Source organism: Python bivittatus, unplaced genomic scaffold (genome assembly GCF_059951505.1).
Source record: "Python bivittatus isolate LINGU-HERP-01145 unplaced genomic scaffold, Pbiv_v1 ctg000850_np1212, whole genome shotgun sequence".
NCBI lineage: Eukaryota > Metazoa > Chordata > Lepidosauria > Squamata > Pythonidae > Python > Python bivittatus.
Genome location: NW_028277112.1, coordinates 5,036,661 through 5,050,593, shown reverse-complemented (window position 1 = coordinate 5,050,593; position 13,933 = coordinate 5,036,661). Strand labels below are relative to the sequence as shown.

General features: G+C 39.9%; 1 protein-coding gene across 1 annotated transcript in view; it reads right to left on the bottom strand.

Moving 5' to 3' along the window:
- ANKRD31 (ankyrin repeat domain 31) overlaps nt 1-13,554 on the bottom strand; it is a 79,817-nt gene extending 66,263 nt beyond the window's left edge. Inside the window, exons 1-3 of the mRNA XM_088130366.1 lie at nt 13,086-13,554; nt 9,221-9,297; nt 1,810-1,883 (exon numbers count right to left, since the gene is read on the bottom strand). Of these exons, the coding sequence (XP_087986492.1) occupies nt 1,810-1,883; nt 9,221-9,297; nt 13,086-13,189 (255 nt within the window). The 5' untranslated portion in view covers nt 13,190-13,554. The remainder of the gene's footprint in view (nt 1-1,809; nt 1,884-9,220; nt 9,298-13,085) is intronic.
- Between the last annotated feature and the right edge of the window lie 379 nt (nt 13,555-13,933).

Sequence of the window (13,933 nt, the reverse complement as noted above, 5' to 3'; positions counted from 1 at the left end):
ACCTTGTCTAAAACTGAATATTAAAATAAGTCATACAATTTTATGCATATTTTCTAAAAAACCAGAATCCAGGCTGTTCTATAAATCTACTCCCACTTAAGCCACACTTATAAAGACTTAAAATTATATTATCTCACATTGTAATATTCACATATCCAAATGTATATCTAGTATAATTCTATCTTCAGTGTTCTTGTGTTGCATTTTTTCTACTTTCAATAAAAGTGGAAAAATATTTTTATGTAGATCTTCTGTGTAACAGTTGTGTAGCTACACTATTAACATTTATTGAATAGGATCTTTATATCTTTCCTCAGTGTAGCACATATAACATTTATAACATATTTTGTAATATTTTATTTCTAGTCTAATTAATTTAATTTTTACCTGTTAAAATTATATGTAAATATATTTTAAACTAAGGAAGTGTTGAAGCTAAAATAACCACGACAGGGTTCCCAACCTTTTTAAGACAATAAGTATTTCTGGACTTTTGAGAATGTTGCTGTATGGGCACTCTCACAGAATGGCTGCTGTGGTGGTAATGACCAAAAAAAAACATTCATTTACACAAAAAGGTGTAAAAAATATTCCAGTTGAACTAGCATGCACATCATGTGGAGTCCTTGGGATTCTCTGAGCTCGGTTCTTTTCCTGCAAATGTTTTGTTACCCGGCTAGATAGCATCTTCAGTGCTAGGAAGCACTGAACATTTTCAGTGCTAAGAAGCACTGAAGATGTTACCTAGCTGGGTAATGAAACGTTTGCAGGAAAAGAATCAACCTCAGAGAACCCCAAGGACACCACAGTTCAACTCTGAGCTACACATATTTGCTTCTATTGGTATCATGCACATCATGATGAGCAAAGATCAAATACAGTGTATGTCTAGTTGACAGATACATACTTACTAAATCTACTACCAGACATAGCTTCCTACTTGTTTTAGCAAAATAGACAACTGCATAATAATTGAATAGTAATTAAAATCAGGAAAATAACATGATTCTGAAAGTTTTGTTCCCTTGGAATAAATCCACTAATCTAAATACTCCTACTTAAGGTAGCCCTATACTTATTCCAGTGATTCTGTTGCAGCAAATATTTAAACCAGAAAAATGCTTTGATCTGCATCCATGCCTAGAAACCATAATCCTTAAACACATGTGCTTAGGTGTTTAAATTGCGTACACATAGTCCACATTTCACACATTGCTGTAATATGGATAAACATTCAGCAAACTCATTTCCCACACAAAACAAGCAGATTATTTTGATGCACTGCAACCTTTTTATTCATGTATACATGTATTTAAACATCTATTTCATACCATTTCAGCAACAGCACTCAGAGATCATAGACTTATTTTTTTATATATATGAAAAAAGCATATATGGTTAACTTCTGTACTACAGATTTGTTCCATTCTTTCAAAGACATTTTGTGGGATGGTCTGTTCATTCTAAACAATACACTTTCTCATTCTACAACTACTAAAAAAAAGGTAAGGCCATACATGGATGTAACCTTTTTTCCTTCATCAGTAAGGTTATCATTTTCACCACAATAATGGGGGCAAGATAAGAAGCTAGAAACCTCATTAAATTACTGCGCTTTTACCTCTATATTTAATATAAGGTATTTTCTAAAAATATGATATCCAGACAAGATCCTACAATGCATCTATTTTGTATCACTAACTGTTCATTGTTCCTACATAATACTAGGTAAAAATCATTCTTGATCTAAAGATTTTCAAATATAATTTAAATCATAATCAACACAACACATGTGAACATGGTACATACCAGATTAATTAGCCCTGGATGACTCTGGGTATAGAAGTTGATGCAGTTAAATGGAATCTCTGGGGATAGATTTTCTATGATTAGAGGTAAAGATAATTAATAGAAGTATGGATTTCATTTTCACATAAAGCAATATCTTACAGAAAATTCTAATAACCTGAAAAAGTTGTCAATCAATTATGACAATTACTTCTGTAAACCCTGATTCTGAAATTACAATACAGCAGATGCAAGCTCAGAGTTAAGTGGCCATATAAATTGATTAAATAAATAAAATAAATAGAACACATGATGTTACACTTTACCCACTCAGTGTTGTAAATAGTGATACATATAGTTAAGACTTTAACAAGAATAATAATTTATATGTATATGCTGCCAGATTCTCAGCATCTCTGGACTTTAGCACATAGCTTTTTCTGGATATATAAAGCAGGTTTTTAAAGTTCTGGCTGTATGGTCTTATGTACGGTCTCATAAGTAAAATCCTGTTTTCAATGGGACTTACTCTCAATGAAGTTTGCATAGGATTGCAGTCCTAAAGAGCTTTCTGATGCATAAATATCTCTCAAGTTATTATGGAGAGAAGCACAGTCAAAAGGACATTTGATGCAGGAATAAGCTGCTACCTTGAAACAAAAAAGAATGTGCGAAACCTTTGCCATATACATGCATCTGAACCAAACTCCTATGAGTTAGATCTACCTATAGAAAGGGCACTTCCTATATCTCTAATGGAAGAGAGACTTTTTTTGCAATTTCCTTTTTTTCTGAAGAAAATCTGCTCCAGAAGATTTAGGGATTCTCTGGTATGAGCAAATCTTGCTCCTACTATTTATTAGAAGACACTTTTCAATGAACTGAAGGATCTTCTGCAAACAGAAGGGCACTGCTGGATTCAACTCATACTGTATAAGTTCAGACACTGATTAGAGATTTAAAAACAGAACAATTATGTTTTTCAAATGTATGCTAAAAAAAAGCCTTGGAAAACTCCAGGTGGATCCAAAATCCAAGATCTCACTAAGTTGAGTCTGAGCCTATTCCCCATCATTCCCCATCATTCTGACCCCCCACAGCCTCCAGACACTAAGACAGATCCTCAGTGGCACTGCTTGGGTGGCCAAGAGTTGAGATATATAACTGAGTATCATCAGCGTCCTGACAAAAACCCCATGCCAACAGATAACTTCATCTAGCGGCCTCATGTAGATAGGAATGGGGAGAGAATCAAGTCCTGAGGCACCCTTCAGAACAAGGGCTGAAGGCTGGAGCTCTCTCTGCTATCAACGCTGACTTGAACTGACTCTGAAATAAGGAACAGAACCACTGTAACACTGTGCCTCTAACTCTCTGAGCCAGTCCAGAAGGATACTACAATTGATGGTACTGAAGGACATCAAAAGATTGAGGGCTAGGATATATGAACTACCCTTATCTCAATCCTGCCACAGGTTATCTGCAAGTGTGATTGATTGATTTTGTCGAATTGATTATGGCTACCCACTCCAACAGACTCTGAGCAGTTTACAAAATCCAATGCAAAGTTAAAACAATTAAAAACAAAAACAAAATATGTTAAAACATGGAATGAAGTTAAAAAAGATATGTTAACATGGGAGAAATTACAATTGCCATTGTTGGGGAGAATTTCTGTGATAAAAGTGAATGTTTAGCCTAGAACATTGATTTTGTTTTGACAACTGATGCATCATTTAAAAGTGGCAAAAGGATATATCTAAGTTTTTATGGCAAGGGAAAAAAACGAGTTAAATATAAGGTGTTACAAAATGCAAAGGAAAAAGGAGGATTGGGTTTACCTGATTTGAAATTGTATTTTGCAGCTTGCTGTTTGGTTGGATGAAAGAATAAGTGTTGCTGAGAAACAGAAGACTTTTAGAATTAGAAGTACATGATTTGAGATTTGGGTGACATGGATATCTGTGGTATGATAAAATTAAGGTTAATGTAGATTTTAAAAATCACTATGTTGACATGCCATATTGAGAATGTGGAATAGTTACAAATCCAGGTTGTGCCCAAAAACACCTTTGTGGCTCTCAGCACAAGAGGCAATTTATAGACAAGAAATAATAGGCAAACACAAATGATTAACATACTGTGAGATTCTAGAATTCTGTCAAGGAAATACAAAATAAATCAAGAGAACTGACGGCAGAGGGACATGGTTTCAATGGTTTCCTACTTATAGTTATCAGAAAGATTCAAAGTCTACAAAATAATTTATGGCATTGAATATTCTAAAACTGATTTTGAAATGGAATTGTGTACAAATGATGAACATGTGATTGCTAAAATGTATAAACTTTTATGAAATTTGAAACAGAAGAACTAGTACAAGAACGTATGATAAAGTGGGCTAAAAATTTTGGTTATAATATACAGATGGAACAATGGGAAAATATGTGGTTAAAAGGATTGAATTTACACTATGTCATAAGCTTAAAGAGAACTTATAAAATGATGTACCATTGATATATGATACCAAAAAAATTATCTAGAATGTATAAAGGTTCTTCAAATCTATGTTGGAAATGTGAACAAAAAGAAGGGACATTTTATCATGCTTGGTGGACATACAAAAAAAGCTAGATTTGGGGCTCAAATGCATACACTGATTCAGAGGATTTTAAAGATTAATATACAGGCATTCCTCAACTTATGACCATTTGTTCAGTGACCATTCGAAGTTATGACAGTGCTGAACAAAGGGACTTAAGACCGGTCCCCAAAGTTATAGCCTTTGCAGCACCCCCGCAGTCATGTGATCACAATCTGGGCACTTGGCAACCTATTTGCACTTACAACTGGTTGCCAAGCACCCCACGATCACATAATCGTCATTTGCAACCTTCCCTGCCAGCTTCCCCAGAAAGTCAATGGGGAAGCCGGCAGGGAAGGTCCCAAGTCACTGGAGTTAGTCTCCCCCATTGGCACACCCTCCCCAGCCCCTCTGCGCTTGAGCTGTGTCCGCCACTCATGCACTCCCAAACACCCTTCCTGACCCATGCTGCACCCCACGCGCCTTCCCAAACTCACATGGCACCTCTTATGCATCCTTCCCAACCCATGCCATACCATGTGCCTCCCTGACTTACACAGCATCTCTTGTGTACCCCTGTGCACCCTTCCTGACCTGCGCCACACCCCTGCGCACTGTCCCCAACCCATGCTACACCTCTGCACATCCTTCCTCACACACCCTTCCCGACCATGCCACACCCCCACACCCTCGCAACACCTCTCATGCATCCCTATGCACCCTTCCCAACCTGTGTGACACCTCTTGCACACCCCCTCACACCCCCTTACTCCCTCCCCCACCCAGCAGCAGCCACTTACCTGCCTATCTGGGACTTGCAACTTCCTGCTGGCTTCCCCAATACTTTGGTTGTGGGAAACCAGCAGGAAGTTGCCTCGCTTAATGACCATGAGATTTAGTTAATGATAGGAACCGGGACTGCAGGGATTGCTGTCACTAAGTGATGTGGTCATGCTTTTATGACCACATCACTTAGCGACAGAAATTCCAGTCCCAATTGTCATTTTAAGTTGAGGACCACCTGTACAACTGAAACCAGAACTTTTGCTCTTGGGACTGATGGATAAACAGTTGGAAAAAAAGTCATGGAACTTTGTTTTTATATATGATAACTGCAGCAAGATTATTGTAGGCACAAAGATGGAAAGATTTGGCAATATCTACAATGGAGGAATGGTTGAAGATGATAGAACTTGCTGAGATGGACAAATTGACCTGTTTGATTACAGAAGAGACAACATCTGTGTTTATTGCTTACCTAAAATCCCTTATGGACTTTTTGCGTAAAACAGAAAAAAATGAACTTATAATCTATGGTTTTGATGATTAGATAGGATAGATTATAGAAAGAAGAGAGTCACAATGTAACTTTAGAGAAAGAGGTAAATCTTAATTGTATATACAGTACTGTGCAAAAGTTTTAGGGAGGTGTGAAAAATGCTGTAAAGTAAGAATGCTTTCAAAAATATATATTGTAATTGTTTATGTTTATCAATTTACAAAATGCAAAGTGAGCAAACAGAAGAGAAATCCAAATCAAATCAATATTTGGTGTGATCACCCTTTGCCTTCAAAACAGCATCAATTCTCATTGCTAACAACAAAGCTAGTGGAGATCACAGTATTCCAGCTGAGTTATTTAAAATACTAAAAGATGATGGTGTTAAAGTGCTGCACTCAATATGCCAGCAAGTTTGGAAAACGCAACAGTGGCCACGGGATTGGAAAAGGTCAGTTTATGTTCCAATTCCAAAGAAGGGCAACGCCAAAGAATGCTCAAACTATCGCACAATTGCACTCATTTCACATGCTAGCAAGGTTATGCTCAAAATCCTACAAGCTAGGCTTCAGCAATACATGAACCGAGAACTACCGGATGTACAAGCTGGGTTTCGAAGAGGCAGAGGAACTAGAGATCAAATCGCCAACATTCGCTGGATCATGGAGAAAGCACGAGAGTTCCAGAAAAATATCTACTTCTGCTTCATTGACTATGCAAAAGCCTTTGATTGTGTGGATCACAACAAACTGTGGCAAATTCTTAAAGAGATGGGAGTACCAGACCACCTTACCTGTCTCCTGAGAAATCTGTATGCGGGCCAAGAAGCAACAGTCAGAACCGGTCATGGAACAACCGATTGGTTCAAAATAGGGAAAGGTGTACGACAAGGCTGTATACTGTCACCCTGCTTATTTAACCTATATGCAGAGTATATCATGAGAAATGCCAGGCTGGAAGAATCACAAGCCGGAATTAAGATTGCAGGGAGAATCATCAACAACCTCAGATATGCGGACGATACCACCCTAATGGCAGAAAGTGAAGAAGAACTAAAGAGCCTCTTGATGAGGGTGAAAGAGGAGAGTGCAAAAGCTGGCTTGAAACTCAACATTAAAAAAACTAAGATCATGGCATCTGGACCCATCAATTCCTGGCAAATAGAAGGGGTAGAAATGGAAGCAGTAACAGACTTCATTTATTTGGGCTCCAAGATCACCACAGACGGAGACTGCAGCCATGAAATTAAAAGACGCTTGCTCCTTGGGAGGAAAGCTATGGCAAGCCTAGATAGCATATTAAAAAGCAGAGACGTCACCTTGCCAACAAAGATCCGCATAGTCAAAGCTATGGTTTTTCCAGTAGTAATGTATGGCTGTGAGAACTGGACCATAAAAAAGGCCGAGCGCCGAAGAATTGATGCCTTTGAACTGTGGTGCTGGAGAAGACTCTTGAGAGTCCCCTGGACTGCTAGGAGGTCAAACCAGTCAATCTTAAAGGAAATCAACCCTGATTGCTCATTGGAAGGATCGATAATGAAGCTCAAGCTCAGATATTTTGGTCACCTAATGCGAAGACAGATCTCTTTGGAGAAGACCCTGATGCTGGGAAAGATTGAAGGCAAAAGGAGAAGAGGACGGCAGAGGATGAGATGGTTAGATAGCATCACTGAAGCAATGAGCATGAAACTGAGCAAACTCAGGGAGGCAGTGAAGGACAGGAAGGCCTGGCGCAATATGGTTCATGGGGTCACGAAGAGTCGGACACGACTTAACGACTAAACAACAACAACAACAACAACACTTGCACACAGTTTTTGAAGGAACTCGGTAGGTAAATTGTTCCAAACATTTGGAGAACTAACTACAGATCTCCTGTGGATGTAGGGTGCCTCAAATCCTTCGGTCTCTTCATGTAATCCCAGACAGACTCAATGATGTTGAGATCAGGGCTCTGTGGGGGCCAAACCATCACTTCCAGCACTCCTTGTTCTTCATTAAGATAGTTCTTAATGACATTGGCTGTATGTTTGGGGTCGTTGTCCTGCTGCAGAATAAATTTGGGGCCAATCACACGCCTCCCTGATGGTACAGCATGATGGATAAGTATCTGCCTGTATTTCTCATTGAGGACACCATTGATCCTGACCAAATCTCCAACTCCATTTGCAGAAATGCAGCCCCAAACTTGCAAGGAACCTCCACCATGCTTCACTGTTGCCTGCAGACACTCATTATTGTACCACTCTCCAGTCCTTCAGCGAACAAACTGCCTCCTGCTATAGCCAAATATTTCAAACTTGGAGTCATCAGTCTAGAGCACCTGCTGCCATTTTTCTGCACCCCAATTCCTATGTTTTCATGCATAGTTGAGTCGCTTAGCCTTGTTTCCACATCGGAGGTATGGCTTTTTGGCCGCAATTCTTCCATGAAGACCACTTCTGGCCAGACTTCTCCGGACACTAGATGGGTGTACCTGGGTCCCACTGGTTTCTGCCAGTTCTGTGCTGATGGCGCTGCTGGACATCTTCTGATGTCAAAGGGAAGTAAGCATGATGTGTCTTCCATCTGCTGCATTAAGTTTCCTTGGGCAACCACTGCGTCTACGGTCCTCAACGTTGCCCGTTTCTTTGTGCTTCTTCAAAAGATCTGGAACAGCACATCTTGAAACCCCAGTCTGCTTTGAAATTTTTGCCTGGGAGAGACCTTGCTGATGCAGTATACCTTGTGTCTTGTTGCTATGCTTAGTCTTGCCGTGGTGTATGACCTGTGACATGAAACTGTCTTCCACAACCTCACCTTAATAGCAGAGTTTGGCTGTTCCTCGCCCAGTTTTAAGCCTCCTACATAGCTGTTTCTGTTTCAGTTAATGACTGTGTTTCAACCTACATATGAAATTGATGATCTTTAGGACCTGCTTGGTATAATTGATTAATCATACACCTGACTCTAATCCTACAAGATCCCTGACTTTGTGCAAGTGTACAAAGTGTGCAAGTGTAAGAATTGATGCTGGTTTGAGGCCAAAGGGTAGTCACCAAATATTGATTTGATTTAGATTTCTCTTCTGTTCGCTCACTTTGCATTTTGTAAATTGATAAACATAAACAATTACAATATATAATTTGAAAACAAATTACAATATATAATTTGAAAGTATTCTCACTTTACAGCATTTTTTCATACCTGCCTAAAACTTTTGCACAGTACTATAATTATAACTGCTGTAAAGAAGATCGGAAGCCACTTCTTTATATCTTTTCTTTTTCTATTTTTCTTCTACCTTTTTTCTTTTTTTGCACTTTAGCTTATTTCTTCCTTTTTCTCCTTCTTGCTCTAGTTTGTATTAATTTTTACTCGTTTTTAAAACTTTCAATAAAAATTATATTAAAAATAATTTATTGTTTTAAGACTTAAGCTTCATTGTATATGATTTATTCTAATCTGTATTACTTTCCATTTTTCTGCCTGTTGTTTAATTTTTTTTTGTATTTTTATTCAATTTTGTATTTCATTTTCTTTTCTTTTTATTATAGATTAAAATATAAAAAAGAAAAAAAACTCTCTTACCTCCATATGCATTAGCTACTCTTGCAGTAATGCTGGTTTCTCTTGCTAATACCATGTCTTTATCCATTAAAGAGAATCTAAAAATATAGAACACGTCTTAGTTTTAGCTTCCACCACACATATAAGGGCTGAGACTGGCAAGGCAGAAACCAGAGATTCCCAAGCTAGAGAGAACTATTATGTAAATGTATCTCAGTTGTATCTCAAGATACAAGAGACTGACCAAGAATCTATTAAGTCAAAAAGGCTGGAGGTTCTGACTCCCTTTTCTTGCACTAGGCAAGCAATTGTTATATTTAAGGTGTCATTCTTATGTGCAATAAATATTCTAATTTAGCTGAGTCATGTCTGAGAGACTTATGCTTAGTTAAGCCAAATAATGAACAAGGGGACTAAGTGTCTGGAGAGCTGTGATTTACTACTGAGTTCTGGTATAAAGCCTGGCAGCAAAGGCTATTGCTAGCTACAACTTGTCTCTGGTAGCTCCAGTTTTTACCAGTTCTCAACCAGATGCAGTCTTTAATTGGGCGATCAAAGAGGTACTTTGTACAAAGCATATCTTTCAAAATAGTTAAAGGACAATTTATCATAGAGGAACAAGGTTTTATTACAAGCAGACATGGTATTCAAAGAACCAATCCAAGAACAAGGTCTTCAGCAATCTCACATCCAGGAGCCTGGGCTAAACTGGGGAGCTGGAAGGGATGACTGAACACCTCTGCCACCAAAATCAGACTTATTTTTCCCAATAAGGCTAAAAAAAATGGTTTCTGTTCCTATGAACATCATTATTCTGTCTGTCATACCTCCCACAGCCAACCAAAGCCATTAAAAAAAAACAGTGGGGCTCCTAGTCATAAGAAAGTTATGTATCTTTACATTAATCAGTCTGCAAGTGCAACCATCTCACTCTTTCCCTTCACGGGATAGCTTAATTCTCATTGTCTCCAAATACCTTCCTGAACAGCCAGGTCTTCACAGTTCTTCTAAAGCCTAACAGGAAGGGGGTTAGCAGTGCAGATAACTGGGGGTAAGCTGTTCCACAGAAGGGGCCATCATTGAGAAGGAACAACTACAAGGATTCTGTAGATGACATTCCATTACAGAAAGGACCCTTTAATCATGTTCCAGGGCTTATGTCAGGCTTCACTTTTCATGTGAACTCAGAGCAGCCACAATTTCCAGTTAGTTAGCCTTGGTTTCAAACATGGTTTTGTGCTAACCAGAAACAGTAACTGCTTCTGGTACATGTAGAGCCACAATTAAAGAACCACACAGGATGGAAGGTAATATAACAGACTATGCACTCACATTAACCAAGCTAAGCATGTGATGCAAAATGCTCTAAATGAGCAGATGGAAAAACAGATAGTCCAGGCCATACATTTTAATAAGTATCAGATATAAAACTGCTGGGAAACAGTTATTACTGCATGGAGGTGGTTCGAGTAGATAATAAGCACCCATAGAAGAGAAGATGTGTAGTTCAGGGTTGAACTGTGGAGTCCTTGGGGTTCTCTGAGCTTGATTGTGTTCTTGTAAACATTTCGTTACCCGGCTAGTAAGATCTTCAGTGCTAGAAAGGAGTGGAGTTTATATAGGCTTGTTTATATAGGCTTGCCCTGCCTGTGTTGGTGTTTTTTTTTCCTGGTACTTCCTTGATTAGGGTATTGTTTACTGCTTGATTGTATGTCTGGTGCTAATCTTGGTGTTAATCTCTGCTTATTTGGGTGATGATTGCTGGTGAGGAGATGCTGTGGTCTTTTGTTTCCTTTTTATTATTGTCTCTTTTGAGTAGAGTGTAGATGTTGTTTATCTCTATGTGCCTGTTGACAACAGGAACTACCAGAAGAAGAAAAAAAAACCACCAACACAGGCAGGGCAAGGCACTGTATATAAACAGAGAGCAAACTCCACTCCATTCTAGCACTGAAGATGTTATCTACCCAGGTAATGAAACCTTTGCAAGAAAACAACCAAGTTCAGAGAACCCCAAGGACTCCACAGACATTAAGCAACTTAAGGATGTTGGAGAACTGCCTGTACTCAAAAGTGTGATGGAAGATACAGTACTATTCAACTCCCAATGTTTGAATTACACTGAACTCTTTGTTTGCTTAGTTTCTAAACACAGAATGGAGGGCAGAGAGAGACTTCATCTTATTCTGTCTCAGGAACTAAATGTCTTGGACCAGCCAAACTATGACTGATAAAAAAAACTTTTAATTAATGAACTCATGTATGAACATTCCATCTGTATTTTTTTTTAATATTCAGAAGAACTTTTGCAAGCCACTTTATTAAAAAGATACATGGATACAATATGAAAACCAGAGCAGTCAATAAATACTGTCTTGACAAGCCTTGTTTCACAAACATACAGCAGTGAAATTTTCATACTTCTTTTCATAGGGAGCAGTTAATTTTTCACCTATTTGTATCTTAACCAAAGTAATCTTGTCCTTTCTGTAAAAAAGACTGAAGTAATAAATAGAACATTTATTCAGTAATTACCTAATGCTACTGTTAATTACGCATATCAGGGTAATATCCAAATCAGGAACATCTACAGGGGATCAACAATGTTAAAATGGCAGGCTAACTGGGTGATAACCCCACACCCTTTTTATGTTTGTATGATGCATGCAACACACTTTAGAAAGGAGCAGGACTTCAACTACCAAGTTGTGCCTGTCATTTTTACATTGTTGACCTCCCCATGGATTTCCCTGTTCCAAATGATATATGATGTGTTCCCACTAGTCTAGCTAATATATAACTCCTATAAAATACTTAGCATAAAGCATTATTTTTAATTCCCAAAGCCCTATTTAGAGGTTTAGATATCCAAACAGTGGAAAGGAAATAAAAATGAATGCTCTAGACCTATTCCTTCCACTGCCACAATCTCATGTTGATAATGAACATTCTCAGTGATATTGTATTTGTATTCACTAGAATATATTCTACTCAAGCATCTGAGCTTAGCCACTATCTTAAGAGTCTTTCTTCCTGTTAACTGAGGAACTGAAGCGGGGTATTATATGGCTGTGTCTGTGAAAGCCGTAAATATGGAAGAGATGTCTCAATCGGTATCATCTGTTGGGAACAAGGAAGCACACCTTCTCTGTCACAGCACCTGCCCTCTGGAATGAAGTTCCTCTTGAGATACGGATGGCTCTCACCCTATTGGCATTTTGGGATGCTTTTACAGACCTGAATGTTCTCCCAGGCCTTGAGGTAAGATCGATGGACCCCTTGTTAGAGGTGTTTGATGCTGTGTTGTATATGTTTCAATGTTAGTTGTCCGGATTGCTATTTTGTTATTTCCATTATTATATTTTTATTTTATTGATATTTTGTTTTATATTGTGAGCCATCCAGCTATTGGAGTCCAGCAGTACTGAAATTGAAATGTATAAATAAATAGGAGTCTGCACAGTCCTTCAAAAAGGCTCTTATTACAGGTTCTACATTGGTACAAACACTTCAGAACTCACAATCCTCCTGGGACTAAAAACCAACACACTCAGTACTGTGGATAGGTTTGTTTAGGATTGTAAATATTAATATATGACATCTCGCCTCAAAGAGTAATGCAGTCGCCCAAGCCTCTAGTGCAGCGCTTCTCAACTCTGGCAACTTTAAGACGTCTGGACTTCAACTCCCAGAATTCTAAAGCGTTTGACGTACAACTCCCATCAACCAGAGCTGAACTCTCCCCCAGGCCTTGCTGGAAATGGTGGAGGCCGCAGTATAAACGGCACCGAGTTGAGGGACATTAATGTAAAGAGTGAAGTCCTCGCAAGGCGCTTTCGCAGGCAGGTTTCACCGTCGCCTACACCCCCGCGTGGGCCGTTGTCACCTTTTTGCACGAAGCTCTTTTTCTTCCACGTCGCTCTCAACCACGGACCCCTCAACCATCGTCTCATCGCTATCGGCATCGGAGATCTCGCCTCCTTCCGCCATAGCTCGTCCTCGCCCTCCTGTCAGTCCAAGCCTTTCTCCCCGCTCTTACGAAGCCGGTCCCCCCGCAGCCGCGCCCCGTCCCGTCCCTGAGAGGATTCTTCGCGCTCCCGGGGTATGGTGGGCAGAAGCCCGGTGCATTGTGGGAGTTTGCACCTCCGCGCGAATAGGAGCACAGGAAGAATGGAAACCTGAAAGTCTTGGCCGACCCGGCGACAAAATGGTCATGATTGCCAAGTGGCTGGGCGGAAGAGAAGGGGGAGGTGGGCGACCAGGAAAGACTCCGTACTCGGTTCAAGATCTCGGAGTTAGAACCACTTGCCCCAGGTGTTGCCACCAGGCCTACCTTTATGAGAAAGCCATTGAGATTGAGAGGGGTGGCAATCCTGGCACTCCCCGTTGCTGTCATTAACCAATTCCATTGGTCATTAGCCAAGGACCCAACCCAATCCAAACCATTCCGGGCTTGGTCCCTCCCAGCCCCAAGCCCTGGTAAGGTAAGGGACTGCCCCCTCTTCACCTCCCCCCACCCACCTATCTCCCCACCCATCTCTGCCCCTTTGCCCCTGTCTTGTGCGGCAGCAAGCAGCCCCAGAACAGCATGGCTCTGCGGCTGCTTGCCATGCTGTGTCTCAGAGGCTTCTTGGCACACCACAGCTCTGGGGTTGCAGAAGCCCCTGAGCCACAGTGAGAAGCCCCAGTGTGAAGCTGCAGCCACCCTTGGAAGCCTCAGCCGTCCCAGCCTGG